This window comes from Phyllostomus discolor, chromosome Y (assembly GCF_004126475.2).
Source record: "Phyllostomus discolor isolate MPI-MPIP mPhyDis1 chromosome Y, mPhyDis1.pri.v3, whole genome shotgun sequence".
In the NCBI taxonomy this organism is placed as follows: domain Eukaryota; kingdom Metazoa; phylum Chordata; class Mammalia; order Chiroptera; family Phyllostomidae; genus Phyllostomus; species Phyllostomus discolor.
Genome location: NC_050199.1, coordinates 3,357,288 through 3,383,128, shown reverse-complemented (window position 1 = coordinate 3,383,128; position 25,841 = coordinate 3,357,288). Strand labels below are relative to the sequence as shown.

At 58.1% G+C, this 25,841-nt stretch overlaps 1 protein-coding gene across 3 annotated transcripts in view; it reads right to left on the bottom strand.

Annotated features, from left to right (window-relative positions):
* Positions 1-25,841, bottom strand: part of LOC114489882 (protein Shroom2-like) — an 89,911-nt gene that overhangs the window by 8,467 nt on the left and 55,603 nt on the right. For 2 of the 3 annotated variants that reach the window (XM_036017264.1, XM_036017262.1), the window contains exons 3-6: positions 23,725-23,856; positions 19,626-22,071; positions 17,982-18,079; positions 93-824 (exon numbers count right to left, since the gene is read on the bottom strand). In XM_036017264.1, the coding sequence (XP_035873157.1) occupies positions 93-824; positions 17,982-18,079; positions 19,626-22,071; positions 23,725-23,856 (3,408 nt within the window). Of the gene's footprint in view, positions 1-92; positions 825-17,981; positions 18,080-19,625; positions 22,072-23,724; positions 23,857-25,157; positions 25,230-25,841 lie in introns of those variants that run through there. The other variant, XM_036017265.1, reaches the window with a different exon arrangement.

The window sequence follows — 25,841 nt, the reverse complement described above, 5'->3', positions numbered from 1 at the left end:
CCTGCAAACACGCCCCGAAAACCCCCCCTCGGTGGGAAGGGAGCTCGCGGAAGGGGAAGCACGCCCGAGGCCACCGCCCGGGGGGACAGTACCTGGTGGACCCGTCGTCCTGGATGAGCAGGGGAGGTTTGTCCGTCAGCTTCTGGGGGGCGAACTGAGGAGAAGGGGAGCGCGAGGTCTCCATGCTGGACGTCTGCGGGGGCCGGGCCTTGGGAGGGGTCGGGGCTTCCCGCTGGGGGCAGGCTGGGTGCTCCTCTACATGCCGGTCCAGCTCCGCGGCTGCGGGCTTCGGGGCGGCGTCTGCGCGCTGGGCACCGCTCAGCTTCTCCGCCAGGGCACCGGGGCTGCGGGGGAGGGCCAGGCGGTCCGCACACACCTCCAGGGCCTCAGGGGACGGCGTGGGGAGGGGCCTGCCAGGCGCGGCCAGGTGATTGGCCGCAGGTGCGCCCGTGGGAATGGCACCGGCGGGTCCCCTGAAATGTCTTGGCTCGCGCTTGGGTGGCGGCGGCCTCTGCGGAGCTGGCCGCTTGGCAAGGGATGCTGCGCTCACAGGCCGGGGGTCCGGCCCTCGAGTGGGCGGGGCCGAGAGGCCGCCTTGAGTTTGGGATCCTGGGCCCGGTGGTGGTGGCGGCGGGGGCAGTGGGTGTGCAGGGCTGTGGTCCTCTGAGTATCTGTAGTCACACGGGAGGGTGCCCGCTCTGTTGCGGCCCTCGTGGGGCGCCTCCGCGGCGTCCTGGGCATGGGACGGCTCAGAGCCCCGGGCCGGGTGCCGCGCGTCCCGGCGTGCTGCTGGGCTGACTTCTGGACCCTGGGCATCTGCTTGTCTGGCGGGAGAACGAAGAAAGATGAGCAACCGAGTCCCGAACAGGACTGCAAAGAATTAAACCCACAGGCACCCCCCCCACCCCGTTCCCACGAATACAAGCTCTGGAGTCCCGACACACCCCGGGCACCATCAGGCTGTGCGTTGGAATGTCCTCCCACTGGGTGTGAGGTATTAAAAACACACGCACTTGCCCTGCCCTGGCTGGTGTGCTTCAGTAGACTGAGAGCCGGCATTTGAACCAAAGGGTCACTGGTTCGATTCCCCCTCACGTCATATGCCTGGGTTGCAGCCCAGGTCCCCAGTAGGGGGCGCATGAGAGGCAACCACACATTGATGTTTCCCTCCCTCTCTCCCTCCTTCCCCCTGCCTAAAAATAGAGGAAGAAATACTCTTTAAAAAGTAAAAACACATGATGCCCCCATGTTACATACAGATACACATACATGGACACACAAAGTGCATTTGGGGGCAAAAACCACCATTTACCCAACCACTTTAGAAACCACTGTTTGTGAAAAATCTCGGACACAGCTCTATTCAGAAAGATTTATTTCACGTTGCAATAGTATTTTTTTGGTGGCTTATTTCAGAAAATTGCCATATACAACAGGGAAGGGCCTTCTACGGTGGGCTGCAAATTAACGTATTGATAAAAGCATTAAAATCAAAGCCCTGGCTGGCGTGGCTCAGTGGATTGAGTGCAGGCTGCAAACCAAAGCATCGCAGGTTCGATTCCCAGTCAGGACACATGCCTGGGTTGCAGGCCATGGCCCCCAGCAACCAACCACACATTGACGTTTCTCTCTCTCTCTCTCCCCCCGCCTCTCCCTTTCCTCTCTAAAAAATAAATAAAATATTTTTTAAAAAGCATTAAAATCAGAAGTGTATTAGCAAAAAATTTAAAAGGCTTGCTTTAGTACATGGCAGTGACTTAACGATCTTTTCATGTTCTTACCCATTTCCAAATCCAAAATCTGCTTCTTTCTTTCCATACTATGCACACATATGTGTATTTACGGGCATATACACGCACAAACATGCCTGCAGAACCACATGTGCATGCTTCACACACGTTTCTTGGCACCACCGCTGAAGCTCACGGCCTCACAGCTATCAAATTTGCAACCAATCAGCCGGCCACAGCTTTGCCAACACACTGCCTCTCGCGACGCAACACAGCAAGTAAGACGAGCCTCCCAGTCAAGGCAAGAGGTGTTTTCCGCTGGGAAGACAGGCTCTGAATCACTAAAGGAGACCCCGGCCAGGGCAGCGGACAGAGAACCAGCAGGTAAAGCATCTGTGTAACCTGTCAGGACCAGGCTCTGACACGTTGCTGTGACCACCAGCGCCCCCTGGTGGCCCAGGAGTGAGCCTGCAGCCTGGGACAGGACACCTGGCCTGGGCAGTACAGGTATCCATCCCATCTCAGCCACTGTGCTGCATGCCGTGTGCCAGGTCCGTGTCCCTCTTGTTACGTCCTCAGGAGAAAAGCCCGCTCCAGGTTCGGTGGGTGCTCCAGAGGCTTTCGAGCAGGCAAGCAGGTATCACGCCCGAGTCCGTCCATGGCCCCTGCCTCGTCAGCCACCTGCGGCTGCACTCCCCGCCCTGCACTATCCCAGTGGAGAGAGAGAGAGAACCCGGCCCCCAAGGTGCAAAGCGGGATTCCTCCACATCCAGCAGACAACACAAAATGTCACATCCCACTGGGACCCCGAGAGAGGACAGGCAACATATTCCCTGCTTCCCGGAAACTCATGATACCTCGCCCGCTCAGAAAACAAGCCGCGAGGAAAGAGTCAAGTGTCAGAGCTCCAGGAAACATTACAGTTTTACAGAAGTGCGTATGAGGCCCACGCTGAGACAAACGAAAACTGACCGAGACGGGTTGAGCAGAGCAGTGCATGGTTTCTATAAAACACGCCACAGCGGACAGCGCATTCTGGGGGTGCAGCTCTGGGCTGCGGAGGCCTGGCTCGGGGGAGCAAAGGCCCCGGGCCCCCCTCCCCCAAAGGCACCCAGCCTCACCCAACAATAAAACAGCTGATGCCTGCTCCAAAGACTCCAGGGACACGGCGACCTATTCCTTCCTCTCCTGCTAATAACACTCTTGCCCCTGATACAAGCACCTGGTGCCTGCTACTTGATCAATACCCTCCCACACATGCACACACACAGAAACGGAGAATACAATTAGCGAGAATTGACTGCTTCCGTCTCGGTGCCCCGGGCCATCTGGAGTCACGCTGGGTGTGTTCATTGAAGTGAGTTCTACAGGCCAAGCGCCTGACACCGGCTAGGCTGCCAGATGCAGCCGGATGTGGGGGAGCCGTCACCCGCGGGAGCCAAGCCCCGCTGCGGGGTAAAGGACGACCCGGAGACAAACCCCCGCTGCCTGCCCCGGGCGGGCTCCCTCCCGCCTTGGTCCCAAGGCACCCTGTGCAGCATCGGAGGGCACGCTGCTCCCCAGCACAGCGCCCTCTGGTGGCCATTGCTCATTCTAGAAGCGCGCTGCAGCCCTGCACCTAGCTCGGTTCTGGTTCCTTCCGGCTCCGATTCTGGTTCCTTCCGGTTCCGTTGACTGCACGCAGCGGTTTGGGGACCAACTCTGCGCCCCCCCGCCTTCCATTTCCTCTTCACCTCCCCCCCAGAGGTGAGCTCTCCTTTGCAAATGCACAGGCATCAAAGCAGTGACTGGTTTTCATTCTCCCAGCTGATAAGAACTCAGGATATCAGGGTCCCCCCCCCCTAAAAAAAAGGAACAACGGGAATCGGGGGTTCTGCTAGGGATCGGGGTTCAAATCTGTGTTTCTAATAGGTTCCCAGTGGCTGCAATGTGGATCCTGCGTGTTGTATATGTGTGTGGGTGTGCATGAGTCTCTGCATGTACATGTGCATGTATGTCTGTGTGCATATATGTACACACACACACCCTTATGTTCATAGCATTGCTGTTTACAATAACCAAGATATGAGGAAGCACCCCAAGGGCCCATCAGGAGACGAGTGGATAAAAAAGCTCTATTAGCCTGGCTGGCATAGCTCAGTGGATTGAGCACAGGCTGTGAACCAAAGTGTCGCAAGTTCGATTCCCAGTCAGAGCACATTGCCTGTGTTGCAGGCCACAGCCCCCAGCAACTGCACATTGATGTTTCTCTCTTTCTCTCCCTCCCTTCCTTCTCTAAAAATAAATAAATAAGCCCTGGCTGGCGTAGCTGAGTGGATTGTGCGCAGGCTGCGAACCAAAGTGTCACAGGTTCGATTCCCAGTCAGGATACATGCCTGGGTTGCAGGCCATGACCCCCAGCAACTGCACATTGATGTCTCTCCCTCTCTCTCTCTATCTCCCTCCCTTCCCTCTCTAAAAATAAATAAATAAAATCTTAAAAAAATAAAAATAAATAAAATCTTAAAAAAAAAAAAAAAGCTCTGGTACACGCCCTGGCTGGTCAGGGTGTGCACCTGAGCCCCGAGCCAGGTCACACAAGTGCACACGGAAAAGGAGCTGCATGCAGCATCCTGGCCATCAATGTTCCACCCAGTTGTGTGTCCATGTGTGTGCAGAACATGCCCATAACATGCTACCAAGGAGCCACCTGCCCGCACAGGTCGGGTCAGAGGGCAGCAAGTGGGATCCACACCAGACTCCCCCAGACCCCCAGGCACGGAAACTCCCAGGGTGCAGACCTGCACGGGGGAGCCCGAGGCCTCGCCGCTCCCCCTGTGCTAGCCGCTGCTGGAGGAGCCGTGCAGGGGAGCGCTCTGCTCGGAGACCGGAAAGCCGAGCAAAGCAAAGGGGAAATGCAGAGGGAAAGCCCCTGGAAACAGTGCTCCAGACCACAAACAGCCCACGGCAGGACAGGAACACTGCCGGCAAAAATAATTTCATATACATACATACATATACATATATATATATATCATGCTCCCGAAATGCTGTCAACCTGCTGTGATTCCCATGTGCACGGTGGATCCCGGCAGGGACAGAGCCAGCCCCAAGTCTGAGGGTGGCTCCCCCTCCTGCGAGGTGCTGGCTTTCCGTCCAGACCCCTCTGTGCAGCAGGAGACCTGGGAGGGTGCTGGGCTCACGTCTCCGGGTGTCCGTTTTCCTCGACTGGGTGTCAGTTTCCTTCAACGTGTGCCCTGCTGCTGCCCCCTGCAGGTCGCCCTGCGCACACCCACCGAGGACTTCCCCGCCCCTCCCTACCCCGTTGCTGCCTTGTCTGCACTCTGGTCACCGAGCTGTGAGCGCCAGTACAGGGGACAGGGCCCGGGCCACCTCGCTCACGGCCTCTTGGGCCAACATTCCTTCCGTGCACTGTGTCACACGGGCTCCTGACGCCCGTGACACACACAAAGGCGTCTGCTGCTCTTGGTAACTGTGCAGACGGGCAAGGACAGAAGCTGCATGTTTGCAAGACACGGCACTTCGGTTCTCGGTGCAATGACTTTGCATGGTCGATTTTTTTTTTTTTTTTTTTTTTTACTTTTTGGATGGCCCTGCATCACCACGACTGTGTGCACAGGATCACCAAAGATCTTCAGGTCGCAAGGGAGGATGATTTCTGACTCTCTGGACGACTGAAATCATATGCACCGGGGGGCCGTCCTTTGCGAGGTGTTCCGGAGCCGAGGGGCACAGGATGCGGTCCCCGTGAGGCTCAGACACCATGGGGAAGCCCGAGCCCCCATCTGGCTGACATGGGGTCTCCTGAGGCCCTCACCTGTCCCAACGGCACCCCACGCCAGCGGGATGGACAGGCACCTGGCCGTCCTTGCGTCGGTGTCCAGCGCACACACAATGTTCAACCACCTGGTGGGACAAGCACTCACGATGCTGAAGGAGACAGCTGCTCCCACAAGTTCAAGCCCAAAGCTGTGTCTCGTAGACCCGCATTGCCTGGGTCCGGGACCGAGTCACTTTTTTACGGTGGGCGCTCAGTGCAAGCTGCTCTCTCGGCGCCAGCCCCAAACGGGCTCCCGTCCGCAACTCTAACGCCACGTGGCAATCAGGTGACTTCCCTCCCACTCAGAGTATCCTCTGCCAGGACGGAGAGGGCAACATTTTTATTTTTACATGTGTGCATTAAAGCTTTGTAAGCAAGAACATTCCCGCGTCTGTGAGAGACTACACCGCCCCTCCCCCCTGTCTCCATGACATCGACCCAACCCTCTTGTGCTCGTGGCCCCTCCCTCCTGTGACCTCGAGCCCGCCCGTCCACTTTTCCTCAAGTGCATCCTGACGCAAAGTACACTTGAGACTCCGAGACGCACAAATCCAAGCCCTTCGGAAACCTACGCGCTCCGTCAGAGAGGCGGGCCCGGGCAGAGGTAGGGGCCAGCGAGAACGCCCCTGTCTCGGGGAAAACCCTCCAGGCAATCTGCATGGCCAGCCAGCGGTGGCAACCCGCCCTGTGGGGGCCTCCCCCGTCCAGTGTCCAACCGCCCGCGTGTCCACCCACCACTTGTCCGGAAAGACGAAAAGCCACTCCCGAGGTTCTCTTTGGCTTCGTATGTCCCCCCCCAACAACATTTTCATCGCCGGAAAAAAATGGTGAGCTGGAGCACCCACGGGTGCCAGGCCTGGAGGGACCCATCCTCCTCCCCCTCCTCCTAAACCCAGAAGGGCGTCTTCGAACCCCGGGTCTGGGAATGGGGCCCTCGGCCTGTATTTGCTGACCCCCTCGGTCTAGAAGGCAAGGCACGTGTTAATTTTTTTTTAAAATGCAAGCATGTTGCCCTGGCTGGCATAGCTCAGTGGATTGAGGGCGGGTTGCGAACCAAAGTGTTGCAGGTTCGATTCCCAGTCAGGGCACGTGCCTGGGTTGCAGGCCATGACCCCCAGCAACCACACATTGATGTTTCTCTCTCTCTTTCTATCTCCCTCCCTTCCCTCCCTAAAAATAAATAAATAAATAAATAAATAAATGCATGAATGAATGAATGAATAAAATAATGCAAACACGTAACTGCTCATTTTCGTAAGTACTCTGAAGAGAACATTAAGGTCAGGAGACAGGGGAGAGCGGTTCCATGCAGCGGTGGATGAAATGAATTAATTGTTCAAACTGGAGCGCTGAACGCGTCTGGCCTCTTTTCGGCCACTAGAGGGAGCCCCAGAGCCCGTCCCTGGAAGGCGTCCCCATCAGAAGGAACCACCAGATCCACCACGCCCCCGGGAAAAGCATTATTTTGCACATCAGACATTCATTTAGCTCCGCTGCGGCGTCAGGAGCACCCGTGCCGTGCAGTGTCTATGAGGCATGATCCATCGTTGATGAAAACATATGTTAGGGTACTGGTCACCAGAAATCCTTGAACTTGGGCTCCCCTTCATTCTGGCCCCTGGACCTACACACTCTGCTTCTGAGCTACTTCACTTTTTCTTTTTTTTTTTTTTTTTAAATGTGTGTTTGAATGTTTAGAAATATAGCTACGGACCTAGAAGGTTTTCACATGATCCAATCTTTCCAAGTCCATTCCTCCCCACACCCCACCCCAAGATATGACTTACGTACATAAGACTCACCGATAGGTGGTGTGCCGTGGCGGGGGCGGGGGAGAGAGACAGACTGGGTGATGTGCAGAGTGGAGAGTTCACACCACCACCCCCAAGTCTCAGCAGACTGCAATTCCAGTGCCCAGAACATTCTCCCCAGCCCTCACTGTGCCCCTGCCTAAAACTCTTCTAAATGATGCAACGCCCTCTCCTGTGAGGGTGGCCAGCGTGACGCAGCCGATGCCGAGGATCTACATCCTCTCAAACTGCAAATCAAACCACACTGACAGTACGGCGGGGAATTGCCCTGTTTCAACCAACAAATCAGAGGGTGACTTTATTTACAGCCTTCGCAACCTGAATTTTGGGAGGCCAAGTCAGCCAAGAGGGAGGGAGGGAAGGAGGGAAGAGAGTTAGGAGGGAAGGGGAGAAGGGAGGGGAGCAAGGCCAGGTGATTTTGCAAAATTTAATCTTTATGGTATCTTGGCTGGCGTCGCTCAGTGGATGAAGCGTGGGCTGCGAACCAAAGCATCGCAGGTTCAATTCCCAGTCAGGGCACATGCCTGGGTTGCAGACCATAACCCCCAGCAACCGCACATTGGTGCTTTTCTCTCTCTCTCTCTCTTTGTCCCTCCCTTCTCTCTCTAAAAATAAATAAATAAATAAATAAATAAATAAATAAAATTTAATCTTTATTGGAAGTTTTACGTTCACCATGTACAACTTTCAGCAGTGACCACGATGTGGTCCACGCCCATGAGTCGTTTTTCCTTTTTGCTCCATCCCTCCACATGGTAACCTCCCCCCACCCCCGCCCACCACCTGCCACCCACCTGACTTTGTGGAGCCTTCCGACCACCCAGTGCCGCAGCCACGTGCACTGCTGCTGGGGACTGAACACTGTGTTCCCCCCCCCCACCCCCCATCTCAAATCCGCCTGTCCAATCCTAACCCCCAACAGGATGCCCCCAGGCGGGAGGGTGTTTGGGAGGTTGCGGGTGGACCCCCATGCGTTCCATGAGGGATCTGATAAAAGACACCTCACAGAGCTTGTTCCCCTCTCTGTTCTCCACCCCCGTGAGGGCAGAGCAGCAAGACAGCCAGGGGCAAACCAGGGGAGACAGGTCCCATCAAGAACCCAACTGCCTGCCACCTTGACCTTGGCCTTCCAAACTCCAGAAGCGTGAGGAATCAAAGCCCGCTGTTGAAGCGCTGAATCTACGGCCGTCTGTGGTGGGTTGTATTCCCTGACAACAGAGGCCAGCTGCTTCCACGGAGGTGCTCCCCGTGCCCGATTGGGCTTCGCAGGCTCCCTTGTCCCCACCGCAAGCACACACCCAGGACCCACTCGGACACCCGTACACACTTGGAGGGGCCGCTGGGCAAACAAGCCCCTTAGAGAGCACCTGTGCCGGGGGCTCACAGCTCTGGGCAAGGGTGTGTCCTCCACGGGGTGGGGGTGAGGGCAGCCCCATCTCCACGCTGCCACCCCGTCATCCAATTCAAATCACGCACCCACACGCCGCTGCCAAATGCCATGAGGTTTGTCTGCCCGTGAAGGGCCATGTGAAGTAACTCAACTTCTCCACAAAGCCATGACCCTATAAAAGGAGGACGTGGTTCCTGGGAAGCCCTTTGCCCTTGTCAATGTGGTTCTCTCTGTGGCAATGGGACCCCTATTTATTTAGACACGTTCACACCCCGAAGGTTCAAACGCTGCCGAGGGGAAAACAGACAACATGTCCTTGGGGCAGGATTCCAGCAGCATCGCTACACAGTCACCGGAAAACCACCGGCTTCGGCTGTCTTCCTTTTTAAAAATTTTTTTTAAAGATTTTATTTATTTATTTTTAGAGAGGGAAGGGAGAGAGAAAGAGAGAATCAATGTGTGGTTGCCTCTTACATGGCCCCCACTGGGGATCTGGCCCACAACCCAGGCATGTGCCCTGACTGGGAATCGAACCTATGAGGCTTTGGTTTGCAGTCCGCGCTCAATCCACTGAGCTACGCCAGCCAAGGCTTACACTTTATTTTCATCCTCACCTGAGGATGTTATTTTTTCATTGACTTTAGAGAGAAAGGGAGGGAGAGAGGGGAGGGAGAGACCATGGACAGACAGACAGACACGTGGATGTGAGAAACAGCAGTCCGTTGCCTCCTGTACTTGCCTCGACTAGAGAGGCAACCTCGCAACTGAGGTGTGTGCCCTGGCTGGGAATCGAACCAGCAACCTTTAGGTGCACGGGAGAATGCTCGAACCAACTGAGCCCCCATCCAGGGCAGGAGGCTTGCTTTCTGTCACAATTGCATGGAACCCCAAATTCTGAAAATCGCACACCTTGGGTTATTGTTTGAGTACTGCTGATCAGGTGAACCATATTTGGAAATGAATTATGTATCCAACAGACTCCAGATATTAATTGTACATGAAAATGAACTGTGTATGTTCTACAACTATATGTCAAATACACATGTATCTGCATGATGTGTGTGTGCATGTGTGTAAATGTTAAGTAAATATGTGTTTCCTTTAAAGATTTTATTTATTTTTAGAGAGAGAGGAGAAGGGAGGGAGAAGGAGAGGGGGAGAAACATCAGTGTGTGGTTGCCTCTCGCACGCCCCCTAGTGGGGACCTGACCCACAACCCAGGCATGTGCCCTGACTGGGAATCGAACTGGCGACCCTTTGGTTCACAGGCCGGCACTCCATCCACTGAACCACACCAGCCAGGGCTGGATGTACGATGTCTTAATGGGACTTGAAGTCCCGCCTTCTCTCCCAGGGAATCAAAAATCATTACAGTGGAAAGGGGCCTCAAGCATCATTTCATCCAAATTCCTTATCTGACGGATGAAGAAACTCGGGGCCCCACGCAAGCAGCCTTGGGACCCCTGTGCCCAGTTGCTCAGCCCGCCTCGGGGGGGGGAGGGGGGGTCCCCATCCTGCAGCCCCGGGAAGCCCGCGCTGGACTCCCTTCCCTCTCTGCATTGCCGGCTCACCAGACACGCGAGGCGCAAGTTAATGAGAGAGCAGGCTGCAGCGGGTCTGCATTGGGGCCAGGCTCATTTGTAACACCTGTCACGCCGGGGGATGGGCTGGGGGGGAGGGTGCCTTCGCAGGAGCCCACCAGATTCAAGACCAATCCCACTGGACACATAAGCCGCCCTGTGAATCCAGTCAGTCCCAAAGGCCAGTCCCCCTGTTGCAAAATGAACCTGGCGCCTGCATGGGGAGGCCCGAGGTGCCCGTGTCAACAGGCTCGGTGACCTCGAAGGCATTAAGACAAAGCATTCTGCAACTACGGTTTCGGGGTGGAGAAACGGGATAACTGGAAGATCTCTGTCTCCGAGTCTCCTACGAATGTCCTGACCGCCCAACCGCTGCAGGCAAAGCTAGCTAGAAAACACAGCCGTGCAGGGACTGCGGGAAAAGACGGGTCGAGACGGTGCCCACAGAGCGCCGGCCCCGGTTTCGGCGGCTTCCCCACCTGCATCTTCTTCCATCTGCATGCACGGAAGAGGCAAAGGCTTACAGGTGGTGAGAGCCAGGCACACGCATGGTAAAGGCCACACGGGGTATTAGCGTCTCCCACCCCTCCCCCCCAGAGTCAGGGGTGGGCTCTGGGAGAGGGGGCCGTCCCTGCTAAGCAAGCAGCAGTTGGGGCGCACTCTCTGGGGGCGTCTCTCACAGCAGCCGGGGGCCGAAGCAGCCCCTGTGAAACTGCTGTTCTGTGCAGGTGGCTCACACGCCCCCTTGCAGATGTTTTTCCTTAAGGGGTGTGCGTGCGTGCATGTGAATGTGTGTGCAAGAGAGATCACAAAGTGCAAAATGCTTCCCCTATGCATGACAAAAGCACAGAGCTGCCCCTCGCTCTGCCACCCACGAAACACTTTTCTGCGACACAACCGTAAAAAACAAACAAACAAACAAACAAAATGTCTAGAATACGCCCTCAAAGATCCTGGCTCTGCAAAGGAAAAAGAAATACGCCGGCCAGCCATCACATCTGTCCCCGACCTCCAGGTAATTTTGGGGGGACATGTGAAGACACTGCTTTTTTCACGGATGTGTTCGGTTAAGTGTTCTGACGACATGGGAGGAAGACGGCCGGCTGTGGCATTGTGAATGCGACCCGGAGGGTTTGTGAAAAGCTTCCTTCCAACGGCTGCTCCTCCTCTGTCCCTTCACCTGCCACGACCAGCCAGCGTGCGTTTCACCACGACCGCCACCCGCGCGAGCCCGCACACGCCGAGCCCATGTGCGCACGCATGTGCACACGGGACTCTGCAGCAATGTCCCTGTCACACGGCACCGTCTGTCCACACACAGCCAAGCGTCCTTGAGCGGACGCATTTCCATCGCAAACAGCCCAAACGAGTAATAATCGGTTCCTTTTATCAGAGACTACAAAAGGCAAAAAAACAAACAAAAAAAATGACAGCAGACGTATAGCAAATTTAGCGTGCCACTAAATGGTCCCAGGCACGCCAAGGACAGCAGAGCCCCAGCACCAGAACATGCTCAGAACCAGGGTCCATGTCCCCCCCACTTACATTTGGCCCCGCAGCAAGCCGGCTGTGTGGGAATCTACCCTCAGAGCATTTTTTTCTTCAGGACCGAACATGCACACCTCGCTTCATTTTTTTTTTTTTTTTTCATTTCGATGCAGCTGACTCACCATTTCCTTCCCATAGCCACCACACTCAGCGCCGCAGTCGCCAGAACGCTCATTTCTCGGTGCCATGCAAAAAGCAAAAAGGCAGCAGCAGCAAGCAAGGCAGAGCGGGTCCTCACGCGCAGGCGGGCGCCCTGAGCCAGCCTCCCGGGCCGGCCACCCACCCCTCCGCAGGGAAGGGGGGTGGGTCTGCACATGTCACAGGAGCCGCCCCCCCGCCACACGGCAAGCCCCCCCCCCAGCCCAGCACAAGCGGCGCTGAGAGGCACTGCCTTCTCGTCCCAAGGCCAAAGCCGAGCTGCTGCAGCTGCCGAGCTGCATGAATCTCCAGGCACACAGGCAGCTCGGACGCGTGCGCGCGCGCGCACCCCCCCCCCCCAACACGCCGAGCGCGCGTGCCCGGACGCTGCACCCCGACGCGCACGATCGTTCATCTTCAGGCGGAACAATAGCACGGAGGCTGTCTGTGCAGATGTCCCCGGGTCTCCCCGTGCGCACTGCGAGCTGACAGCTCGCCCCTGCAGGCAGGAGAACAAAAGAGGCATTGCAACCCAGGCAGCAGGCACGGGAAGGGGGGGGTGGGGCGCGCGCTTCCCGGACCCGCTGTCTGTCCAGACCGGCTGGGGCTGTCTTACCCGGCTCCCTGCGCGCTGCACCAGGCGCAGCGCTCGCTCTAGGGACCCGCTGCCCCCCGTCAGCCGCAGCCCTTGCGGGTCACTGCCTGCAGCGGGGAGTCTCGAAGCCACGTCTGGCCTGTCTGTGCCTGCTGCCTCGTGACAGGCAGGTTCACGCAGGTTCACGCAGGCTCCAACGGCGCGCGCTGCTCCGTGACTCAGCCGCCCTTGGATTGCATGCTACTCCCCGGCCAACTCCTCAGACCTGGGGGGACGCTCTCCAAGCTCCTCCGCTCCCAAGGCTCCCGCGCTGCAACCCACCCCCCAAGGCTTGGGTGCCTTCCTTTTCCTCATTCGCGGCTTCCCCTATTAACCGCGGGAAATCATCACGGAACGGAATGTGTGTCATCCACGGGATGACAACTCCGCAACCCGAACAGAAGTCCGCTGGGGTAAGGAAGTTTCAAAAGCGCATTTCACATCCATGGGTGCGGAGTCTCCGATTCATTACGCACTCGTTAGGAATGTCATCCAGCAGACAAGGAACCAAGTGTCTGCGGGAGTTTCACTGTGGGCCAGCATTCATCCGGGCAGACAAAGGACTGGCCGGCTGACCCCGGCCCACGCACTGCGTCCCCTCACAATGACCTGTATTGAGGAGATGTGCCTGAGCCACCCCGCCCCCCCCCAAACCCCGTGCAGCTGAGAGCTCAACGTGCCCCTTCCGCCCCGGAAGTGCCCCTCCCCCTCAGGGTCCTTACCAGCCTGCTCCCACTGGAGACCCCCACTCCACCCAGAGTCCTGCACTTCACCTTCGGGGTGGACTTTCTGTGTTCAACCTGCCTCTCGGAACCTCTTCTCAACTCACAGCCATTAATTATTTCTGACCCTTGCTCATTTACCCCAATTAACACACAGGACACTTGGCAGTGTCTCTGGTATGACTGCTGTTTCAGGGGCAGTCATTTCTCGGTATTCTCCCCCCACGCCAACTGGGTCCTGAGCACTGTGCTGATGCATGAACATTACATCCGTTAAACACTTACCTAAGCTCCTGGCTGGTGTGGCTCAGTGGATTAAGCGCCGGCCTGCGAACCAAAGGGTCACCGGTTCGATTCCCAGTCAGGGCACATGCCTCAGTTGCAGGCCAAGTCGGGGGGGGGGGGGGGGGTGTCACATGAGAGGCAACCACATATTGATGGATGTTTCTCTCCCTTTCTCCCTCCCTTCCACTCTCTCTAAAAATAAAGTCTTTTAAAAAAATTTAGGAACCGTATACAAACTTACATACATATGGAAACTAACATATAGGAACACACACAGAAAACACAAGTCAGCAGACCCTGGGCACGGAGCTCTTCCGGGGGCTGCTGGTTCTCACTTCTGAGACGATGGGGTTCCCCCCTGCAAGCCCCTCCGTGCACACAGCCAGCAGTGGGAGGAAGCCCCGCCGGTGCCCCAAGCCCGAGTTTCGCCCTGTTACCCCAGCTTGCTAATTACCCAGCCCAAGCGGTTCAGAATGGAAAGCCTCAATTGCCCCTCCTGTAATTAAAGGCCTGGAGAGGTACACGCCCTCCTTAAGGCCACAAACCAGGCGGAGCCTGGATGGGAAATCTGCCTGTCTTCCCCCGAAATCTACTCGTACACGCATAACCAGCCTGGCCCTCGCCTCTGCCCACAAGTTACCTCTCAGGGAAGAAAAAAAAAAAAACACATGAGAAGGTGACCCTCAGGTAGATTTTTACTTCCTTATAGATATGAAAGCAGCCCTGGCTGGGGTGGCTCAGTGGATTGAGTGCCAGCCTGCAAACCAAAGGTGGCTGGTTCAATTCCCAGTCAGGGCACATGGCTGGGCTGCAGGCCAGGTCCCCAGCAGGGGGCGTGCAAGAGGCAACCACACAGTGATGTTTCTCTCCCTCTCTCCCTCGTTTCCCCTCTCTCTAAAAATAAATAAGTAAAATCTGTCATAAAAAATACATAAACAGCCCTGGCTGGCGTAGCTCAGTGGATTGAGCGCGGGCTGCCAACCAAAGCGTTGCAAGTTCGATTCCCAGTCAGGGCACATGCCTGGGTTGCAGGCCACGGCCCCCAGCAACCGCACATAGATGTTTCTCTCCCTCTCTCTCCCTCTCTCTCTCTCTCTCTCTCTCTTTCTCCCTCCCTTCCCTCTCTAAAAATAAATAAAATCTTTAAAATATATATATGTAAACAAATAAATATGAAAGTACATCTTCCCCAAAGACCTTGATTTCATTCAGATTCAGTTTAGTGACTGTGATTATTGTGATTCGGGATACATGGTCCTTCTCCAAGGCTTCTCCCATTTGTCCCAATGGACTATGTCACCACAGCTCAGCACCAGCCCCTCACACAGGTGGGGGGGGGGTGCAAGTGGCTGGAAGGGGGTGAAGAAGAGGGGACCTGCCAGCACCTGCAGCCACTGGCTGCTCCACCCCTGGGTCCCCTTTTTTGCTCCGGCTCCTGCGCCTCCCAGAACACAGCCCTCATCCAAGAGGCTCAAAGCGGAGCAGCGATAATCAAATGCGGAACTAACTGCTCAGCCTCCTTACACAGTTTCACCTCCACACCGGAAGACACACCCCTGCTTCCCCCCACCTGCACTGGGAGACGTGTGTGCCTGGACTCTAAACGCCACGTGAGCCCAGGAAGGCGAGGGCAGCCCATTTCCCTTCCAGCCGTGTACTCCACACTCTACACAGAACCTCAGCTCCCACGGTGGGGCCAACAGGGAATCTCATTCACCGCCATCCACAAGCACACGCTCAAGGAACCCCAGGCTGGGATCCACCCGTGCATTCACTCATCCATCCCTCCTGCCAGCCGCCCCCCCCCCGTCCACCCATCCGCAGCTATGAGGGTCGTCCTAACCAGTGTGAGGTGGTATCTCACTGTGGTTTTAATCTGCATCTCTCTGATGGCTAGTGATGCTGAGCATCCTTTCACATGTCTCTGGGCTCTCTGCGTGTCCTCCTTGGAGATGGGTCTGTTCAAGTCGTTTGCCCATTTTTTAATTGGGTTGTTTGTCTTCTGGGAATGGAGTCTTCATGTGAGTTCTTTATATATTTTGGAGATCAAACCCTTGCCTGAGGTATCATTGGCAAGTACATTCTCCTACACGGTCGGTTCCCTTTTCATTGTGATGTTGGTTTCTTCAGCCGTGCAGAAGGTTTTTAATTGGATGTAGTCCCATTTGGGGTTTTTTTCCCCCTTTATTTCCCTTGCCCAAATAATCTTAATGCTCTTCTGTCATCCCAGAATAGGACAAGAAAATACTTTTTATAATCACCCACTGCGTACCAGATCCACAATTTACATGACTTATATTCTTTATACAGACTTGTTCACATTATTTATTTTTTTTAAGATTTTGTTTTATTATTTATTTTTAGATAGAGGAGACAGGGGGAAGAGAGGGAGAGAAACATCCATGTGTGGTTGCCTGTCGAGCGCCCCCCACTGGGGACCTGGCCCGCAACCCAGGCATGTGCCCTGACTGGGAATTGAACTGGCGACCCTTTGGTTCTCAGGCTAGCACTCAGTCCACTGAGCCCCTGGGGACCAGCCAGGGCATGTTTACATTACTTTAAACTTATGTGAAATACTTGCACATCTTGAAATCTTTGCATTTATAGTTTTTTGGGGGGAGAGGGGTGAGTAAAAGATTGTCCCTTGCCTGAATTTTCATTTCTTTCACTATCAAATTCAGTGTTTCCAGGGCACTGTGTCTTGCCAACGCTTCAGAAAAAGAAACAATTTCCTGAAAAAAAAAAAAAAAGCTGGAAACCACGTCTCCATATTCCTGCCCTAGCATTTCGCTGCGGCTTGCCACGCTTTCAAGGCACCCACAATTCTGAAAATTACTAGGTCGGTAGCTCAAAAGCAGCAAGCTTCTGGAACTGATTTCTGCAGAGCAGTTGCGCAGTCTGCTGGAAGGCCCGGCCGTGACGGAGAGAGGGTGCGCGGCCCCTCCCCCTTCCCGCCGACCCCTTCACTGTGGATAGAGCCACTTAGAACACTTAGTGTGTCCGTCCTGGCTGTTCACTGGGACTCTGCTCCCAGCAGGGGGCCCCAACTCCCAGCAGCACACACGCCCTCTGCGGCGCCACTCACACACACGTGGCTCGGGCGCAGGGTGCGCCCTGGGCAGCCGCCCCCGAAGCCGCAGCCGCACCCACGGCGCGCCCTCCCGGCAGGGGCTGGGAGTGGGCTCTGCAGAAAGTCCAGCTGGCGCTGGGCTCTGACTGGTGCGGCGCCCGCGGGAATAAAGCTGTCGCTGTGCTCCTCGCACTCTGTAGGCGTATCATATGCAGCGGCCTCTCTCCCTCACCCGGGGGGCGTCTCGGGTGCAGCCGCGAGAGTGCTCGGCCCCTCGCTTCCCGCAGAGACACACACGAAGGGAAATGCAGCCCCATGCCGCGCAGCTCTCAAAAGCACACATTTTGGAACTTGGAGGGATGGGTCTACGTGGGCCCTTGCACCCCCACCAGCAGAGATCCCCAAGGCGTGAGAAACCTCGGCACGCAGCAAGCTGACGGCAAAAGATGATCCCCACCCCTCCCTCAAGCCTGTTACGTAGGGCCGCGCACCAGCTCCTGCAGCACCAGCTCCTGCAGGAGACCTAGGCTTTCTCCTCCGCCTCCCTCTGATACAAAGGGCAAGGCGACACTAGGCACTCAATGGGAACTCCCTCCTCGCTACAATGAAACAGCGACACCTGCAGCTCTTCACGACTGTGCCGCACGCTGTGGCTCCCACCTGCGCCATCCACAACCTTGCAGGGCCTCTGAGCTTTCCTCGGGGAGCCAGCAGACTTGGCCTCTACGAGGAAGCTCAAAACCGACTCCTGAACCACGCCCCCTTGAGAGACGCTTGCCCTATCCCTTTCTCACGGACCACTCCGGGGGGCAACGCGGATTCACAGCCTGCGCCCCAGCCACCCAGCCACCAGCCAGCGAGGTCAGGGAAGCACCCTTCCGGCGGCATCCTGGAGGAAGCACTCCATTCCAGGGCCCGGCGCTGGGTTTCCCCTGCCGACACACGGAACCTAACTGCACACAACACACAGCAGCCGCTCTCAGGACGGAAAATGCCGCGGTGGCACTAAAAGGCTTCTCTGCCCTCCGGGCCCCTCCCCAGGCAGCGTGTGGGGCTGTGGCTGCGGCCAAGACCCGGGGTGGAGGCCAGCGGTGGGTGGGGGGCACCCAGGGACACCGGAATGCCCGTCAGCAACCCCTTCAGGTTCTGCTGAAGCCACAAGCCCAACCCCGTTCACCAAGCAACGACCCCCAGAGAGACACCCACCCCCGGAGGCTCTCTGGATAACCCCAAAATCAAAGTCGGGCGCCTACCTTGGGGCCGGACACCGCTCCTCATCCGGGACTGCGGAGGCCAGTCCTCTGTGCTCCCCAGGGTCCTCTGCTTGTCGCCGTGGCTCCACAGGCGCTTCCTGCCAAGGGCAGCACAGGGACACCCGCGTCACCAGGCCGTCCCCTTCGAGACGTCTGTTATTATGAACCCCGTCATTGTGGGCTCGCCCCGAGAGCAGGGACTGCTGGCCACAGGGCTGGGAGCTCAGCTCCAGGAAGCACTGGCCCGAGATGACTCAGCCAGACCCTGCGTCCACTCCGTGAGGTCTGGAAAGCCGTGGGACACCATTGGCTCAAAAAACAAAAACAAAAACAAAAAACAAAAACAAAAAGACACGACCCCACAACGGAAGGGAAACGCAACCCAGCTGCTAACAACTCGAGGCAGCAGAGCCCGGAGCCTCTGATGCACTGAGTCCGGGATTCCTGTCTCCCGAGTGAGTGAGCCAGCGAGGATTCCTCGGTGGTCATCCTGCACGGGGCACGGGCCACGGGCCAGGGGACCCGCAGGGGACAGCACAACAGTTGCCGAGGCAAGGGGCCTCCCAGAGCTGGGACTGCACGGCTGGGCCTCTCTCTCTCTCTCACATGTGCACCCTGACTGCCCTGACACGATCCTGCCGCCTGTTCTTCTCCGGAGACCGCAGCAAACGTTTGCTCGGACACACAGATGGGCAGGTTATCGGGAGCCCCAAAACACACAGAGAGAGAAGGAGACAGCAGCTGTTGACGAGGAAGCGCGGGCAGAGAGATGGAACTCCCCGGAAAGCCTCCCGTCAAGTCTGACCATCCCCACGCTGGCTGTAAAAACAGCACAGTGCTGTACAGCGTCGTGCACGGCTTTCTCACGACATTGGTCCCAGGCCAGTCGTGAAAAATACTTCCAAAAAAAAAAAAAAAAAGAATACTGAAAGAACAGATACTAAAAAGTCAGTGACACCCATGTTTGAAAAGCAGCTCTCTAGCCCTGGCTGGCGTAGCTCAGTGGATTGAGCTCGGGCTGCAGACCAAAGCGTTCCAGGTTCAATTCCCAGTCAGGGCACATGCCTGGGTTGCAGGCCATGGCCCCCAGCAACCGCACATGGATGTTTCTCTCTCTCTCTCTCTTTCTCCCTCCCTCCCCTCTCTGAAAATAAATAAAGAAAATCTTTAAAAATTTTTTTAAAATAAAAATAAAATATGACACACATGGGAAAAAAAGAAAAAAAAAAAAAACCAGCTCTTAGTAGTTTCCCTAAAACACCCCTTCTCATTTCCGAGGACAACTCACCAACTTCCAGTTTCCTCCCAAGTCTTGGCTTTGGATGAAGGCAGAGACCAGCGAATGGGTAGGGGGGAGGGGGAGGCAGGGGAAGCAAGGCATGTCACAACAGGGGGGCTGGGAGCTCAAGGGGAAATGAGGACCCTTGAGATTGTCATCGCCCGTGGCCGGGCGGCTCCGTGGGTTGGAGGATCGTCCCGTGCACCAAAAAGGCTGCAAATTTGCTCCCCGCTTGGGGCGCATACCGGAGGCAACTTATCAATGTGTGTGTGTGTGTGTGTGTGTGTGTGTGTGTGTATCTTTCCTCGCTCTAAAATCCACACACATACGTGCTCAGGTGAGCATAAAGAAAGCGCGAGGCTCACCTGTTTGTACAGCTCCGTGGATGGCGACGACCGCGAGCGCTCGTGCACGTGCCGCAGCGGCTCGCGTGGGCCCAGGCTCGCGTCCAGGATGTCGTCGGCCGAGTGGTACCGCCCCGAGGCCCTGGCGTCCGGGCCCCTGCGCTGCGTCCTCCAGCAGGCCTGGTACTCCGCGAAGGTTCCCAGCCTCTGCGGTGCTTCCTCCAGCGTCCCCGCCTTTCCCACCCTCCTGGGGCCGCCAGCGGCGGTTTCTCCGAAGGAAGTGGTGTGGGCCCTCCCCTGGGGCCGGAGCTCAGGGCCCTGGTCCCCGTGGCTGGCGCCCCACGGCCGGTCCAGCTTCTCCTTCGGGCCCCCGGGGAGCACCTGCCGCGGGCCGGCCCTCTGCGCCACCGGCCTGCTGGTTTCCTCAAAAAACTTCCACCTGTCAGCGAAGGTGCCCACAGCGTCCTCGGGGTGCGGGTGCGGGCGGGCGCGGCCACCCCCGGAGAGCCCCACCTCGTTCATCTTCTCCGGCTCCGAGTAGGACTTCAGTTTCTGCTCCGCCGTGAACCGCCTGCGGCCCCCGATGCGGGCCACCTGGGGCGCGCCGCCCGCGCAGGAGGGCGGCCGGGCGGGGCCCGCCTCCCACGCGTGGGGCACGGGGGCGGGCTCCGGGCGGTGGCTCGCGGCCCTGGGTTCTGGGGACCCCGCATAACGCTCCGCGGGGCTGGGGTCCAAGTCGCGGCGCTTGAACGACGTGGCCCTGAGGACGCGCGCTTGCGCCTCCTTCAGGTGGTCCTTGTAGGTGCCCGGGAAAGACGGCCCCGGCACGGCGGCCCCGCGCCAGCCGCCGCTGGCCTCTCCCTCGGCCTCGGCCTCGGCCTGGTCGGGCCCGGCCAGCGCCACGGTGCTCTTGCTCTTCTGCAGCCTGGCTCGCCGCTGCTGGATCTCGTTCCGCAGCGTGGTGGCGAACCGGTCGCTCCTCCGCGCGGGCTTGCCCACCTGGGCGTCGAACGGCGGCAGCCTGTCCGCGCCCCCCTCCTGGCCCTCCGCGGGCCGCCGGCTGCCCTCCTGGGCCAGCGAGTGCAGCAGCGGCGTCTTGTGAGCCGAGATCTTGCCGCTGTCGCCGTCCGCCCACTTGAAGGCGTCCGCCGCTTGCTTCACGGTGGCGCCGTGGCCGTGGCCGGCCCCCGGGGGCTCCTCCGTTCCCGAGGGGCAGCTCCCCACCCCTCTGGCCCCTGGGTCAGCCCTCTCCCTCCCCTGAGCATCCTCCGGCTGCGGGAAGGGACCGCGGGGCTTCTGGCCCGCCAGGTGTGGGGCGGGACCGTCGGGGGCGCCCAGAGGAGAGCCGCAGCGCCAGTAGCCGTCCCGGAGCTGCGATAGCTGAGGACCCCCGAGGAGACCCTGCCTTGTAGCCCCGGAGCGGGGATGGCTCTGCCCACCGCTGTCCCCTTTCCGGTCAGCAGCATGCGGCCACCAGGCCTGAGACGGGTTGTCGTCCTGGAAGCGCTGGGCGGGAGCCTCCGGCCGAACCCCAGCGAGGACCCGGCGCAGCTGCCCTCCCTGCCCCGCGGTGGCCCCGGGGCCCTCGTGCAAGAAGGGGCTGTCGTCGCTGTACTGGCGCGGGTGCTGGCACCCGTAGGGCGACGGCGGGAAGCGCACGTCGGTGCTGGACAGAGAGGCCTGCAGCCGGCTGGCGGCCCCGTGGCCGGTGGACAGCCACCCGCAGTCCAGCGGCGCGTCGGCGGCGCAGCCCGAGCTGCCGGGTCTCCTGCCGTCTCCGGGGCGTGCCGCCGGCCGGCGCTGGGCCTCGGCGGGCTCCGCTCTCCAGTCGCCGCGGGGCTGAGCCCGCGTCAGGCCCGCCAAGTGCTGCTGCGCGGCGGCGGCCTCTGCAAACGCAGGGCCCTGGGCCTTCTCGTGGCTCTTGGTGGCCGCGAAGCTATCACTGCGCAGAGGGGGCGGGGGCGGCGGCGGGGACGCCGGGGCTTTCTTCTTATCCGGAACGTACCAGACCGGCCCGAAGCTGGACCTCCCTGCCGGGGGCAGCTTGGGCTCCGGCCCGTCCTCCGGCCAGGGGCTCCTGCTGCTCTCCCGGGGCGCCCTGGGCGCCAAGGGCCCGAGCCTCTCCTCCGGGCCCGGGGGGTCCTGTCGGCCACCCGCCGGCCGGGAGGCCTCCCACAGCCCCACGGTGTAGAGGATGTTCTCCGTGGAGGCGGCGTCGGCCTTGGGCAAGGTGTGGTCGGGCGTGCTGCAGCTGGTGGAGAAGGAGCCGTAGGCCGAGTCGCGCTTGCTCGGGCCGCCCAGGCGGTCGATGCTGCTGTTGGACTTGGCCGAGGACAGGCGGCCCGAGGCATAGGGCTGCGAGGAGGGCTGGTCCAGGCTGTCCACGCTGCCCAGGGAGCTGAAGTGTCCCGAGCTGCGCTGCAGGGTCGTGGGCTCCCACGCGCCCGACAGGTCCTGGGAGGAGGAGCTGCGGACAAGAAGAGCCACAGGGTTTCAGGGGCCCCACAGTATCCAGGCCGCTGGAGGGGCGGAGGGTGTTTCTTTCAGTCACGCCCAGCAGAGCTAGGACATTCGTGCTTAAAGGTTAAAATAAAGGACACCCAGCGCAGGCTGCGAACCAAAGGGTCACAGGTTCGATTCTCAGGCAGGGCTCATGCCTGGGCTGCAGGCCAGGTCCCTAGTGGGGGCCATGTGAGAAGAAACCACACATGGATGTTTCCCTCCCTTTTCTTCTCCCCTTTCTCCCTCCCTTCCCTTCTCTCTACAAATAAATATTAAAAAAAAAATTAAAGGGAGGGAGGGAGGGAGGAGAACATGGCTGGTATGGCTGGTATAGCTCAGTGGATTGAGCACCAGCCTACAAAGCAAAGGGTCACAGGTTCCAGTCCCAGTCAGGGCACATGCCTGGGTTGTGGGCCAGGCCCCCAGTAGGGGGCTCAGAAGAGACAACCACACACTGATGTTTCTCACCCTCTCTTTCTCCTTCCCTTGTCCTTTCTCTAAAAAAAAATAATCTTATTTCTGAATAAGATTCCTAAAAAAAGAGAGCGATCTCTAAATAAGATCTGTAAAAGAAGAAAATCTTAAAAACAAATAAACAGAAAGACCCCATGGCTACGTTAGGTTACGGAGCACCGTGATGAGCAAGGAAACCGTGTGGGCAGGAAGAACTCAGGGGGGTGCGCTGGCCAAGTCACCCAAGGGAGGGAGCCTGGCGTTCCCCGCCCCCTGCTGTGCGGACAGACCCCGGACGACCCCTTGCAGAAACGGAGCCTGTGCTCTCCACCCTCCCACCCACAGCCCTGAGCTGACTCTCCCACGGCGTCCTGCGGCCAAGGGCAGAGCAACAACGTCGGAGTGCCGTCTGCACACAGGTGCAGCCGCACACCTGGGTGCTCCATTGAGAAACCACCCAGTGCGGGCTTCACGGAGTTCCTAGACTAAGGAGTGGGCTCGATCACGGGTGAAAAGGCGTGCTTTTCACTGAGGCTTCACCGCTTGGAGAAAGAGCTGGTGCCGTGCTTGGGGGGGACGGCCGTCACTTCCCACGAGCACGTCACCGTGCTGCAGCAGACCAGCGCTGTCCACCAAAGCCTGGTCTGACCTGCTTATGGGAGCCCCCGTCCACACACAGACAGACAGGCACAAGCACACTTACATAGATACACACGCTCACACACGGACATGCAGGTGCACGCGTGTCGGTATGCATGCACAATCACGTGCGTGCAACACGGGAGTAAGCAAATGCACACCTATGTGCACATAGGTGTGCACACGCGTGGTTACACAGGTGCACACACATGCACGAGCTTGCACATGAGCATGCACACACGTGTAAACAAAATCAGTGTGCTCGTGCGTACTGTCGTGCACACATGTGTGCACATGTATGTGCACATAAATGCACATGTAGAGCCACACAATCTACTGCAGTCACATGAGTGCCCGTGCCCACAAATAACAGCCACACTATTGCGTTTACTGTCATCCTTCTGGCAGGACACTAGTGAGGACACTGGCCCAGCTTCCAGTAGCCATCACTGAAGGCAAGGCAGACGCCCTCACGACAGAGGTGAGGCTGTGCCCCAGCATCCAACTGCCAGAAGTGCGGGCCTACCTGGCGTGGTGTCGGCCGTGCCAGGAAGGGCAGGCGCCGGCAGAGGGAAGCTGACAGGCAGACGTCTCGGCGTGGCTGTCGGAGAACTTGGTGGCGTGCCAGGAGTGAGGCCGCCAGCTCAGCTCATTCCTCCTGAAAGAGAAGGCACACGACTCAGGGACGCCACCCCCGCCCAGAACAGCTCCGCGCCAAGTGTGGAGAGAAGCCCCAGCTCCTTCCACCTGGGGGGACAGCATCGATTCCAGGCGCTTCTGCTCGTCCCAGGGCAGGGGCGCTGTGTTTAACCTCTAACCCCAGCACGGAGTGCAGATCACAGGCTCCAAAAGGGGAGCCGGCCCTTATTCCTCCAATGTATTCTAGCTAAGTAAAAAAACCTTGCCCTTCGCTCCCACACGAAGATGGAAGACAGAACCTCCCAGCCTTCCGGTTTCCGCACAGCTTTGCGACGGACCTCGGCTTTGGCTGCAGCTTTGCGCGCAGTTTTGCACCGACCCTCCGCTTTGCGCGCAGCTTTGAGCGGAGCTTTGAGCAGGCCCTCCGCTTTGCGCGATCGCTCGGCTTTGGGCGCAGCTTTGAGCGGAGCTTTGCGTGCAGATTTGGGCGCAGCTTTGAGCAGAACTTTCCGCAGGCCCTGAGCTTTGCGCGCAGCTTTGCCCCCGGCGCAGCGTTGCGCGGGCAGCTGGGCTTTGGGCGCACCGTTGCGCGGGCCTTCACCCTCCTTGGGAACAAAGCACCAGGGGCGGAGAAAAGCGCAAGGAGTCCCCAGCTCCTCTGGGTCTCCTTTTAGATCGCTTCTGCTTATTTCCTCACTCGAGTAAATGTGGCCATGTTGTCGTTGCCTCAGATGAGCAGACATAGGCACCTCTGAACCTCTTGGGGTGTCTGGGATGTGAACCACAGGTCCCTGCCGTGGGGCTCATGATGCCCTCATTCAACGGGGGCAGTGCGGCACTTCTGAACCTGGTATGAACCTTCCCCTCCCGTCACTCCCCAGTCTCTACCATCCCCGTGGGTGGTCTGTTCGTTTTCTGGCCACACCTGTCCAGGTGTGGCAGGTACGCCCAGGTGGAAGTCCCTGCAGCTGCAGTGGAAGCATAACAGGGCCTCCAGGCACCTCTGGCACTGGCAGGCCCTCGGTTTAGGGCAGTACGAGCCTTGCAGTGGCTGGCACACGGCCCGACAATGCAGCCTCTTCGGGTCCCTGTCGAAGGCCCAGCCTTCTCCCAAGCAGGCAAACGCAGCCAAGCGTAAAGACTCTTCAAGGGACAAAACATAAACCACCTGACAACTCTGGTCGTTCACGAGGACGGACACCTGGCCAACAGGACACCGAACATAGCGACTTTATTATGAGTTTCCCGCGAGCCGAAGCACAGAGCGGAGGGCCGCAGCACACCGCGCCAAGCACAGCGGCCGCAGAACCGACACTGTACCTCATGGCGCGCCTCAGGATCCTCATCAGGAAGGTCCTGGCCACCCGCACGGCCCGCGCGGAGGGCGCTACCACATCCTTCATCGTCCTCGAGGGCTAGTTAATGAAGGGCATCGGCCTGGCTGGCTGGAACGGGCGGCGAAGAGAAAAGGCAGGCTTGGGAAGAAAAATGCCTCCCACGTGGCTAGGGCAGGGGTTCCCGGAGCACCGCTGCAAGGGCGCGTGGCTGTTCTCTTCCTTCTAGAAAGCTAACACGCAGGCCCACGTGTCTGTCTCAAGAAGACGCGGTCGCCCTGGCCAGGCGGCTCAGCCGGCTGGAGCATCCTCCCGTGCACCAGAAAGTGGCAGGTTCGATCCCTGCTCGGGGCACATACAGGAGGCAACGGATCAGTGTTTCTCTCTCGCCCCCTTCCTGTCTCTCAATTCAATCAACATATCCTCAGCTAAGGATTTTGTAAAAATTAAATTTAAAAAAAAATTGAAGAAGGCACAGTGAACAGTTCCAGTACTAATCAGGGCTATGTTTTTTTTTTTAAGAATAAATAAAAGAAAATCCAGTGGAAAGGCTCACGCCTAACAAGGTATGACCGAGGGTGTCACAGGCAGTCAGGGGCGTGGAATGTGCCTAAACTGTCTGTCCTTTTGTCAAGTGCTGTGAACACTTCGGGGGTTGCAGGAGGGTCCC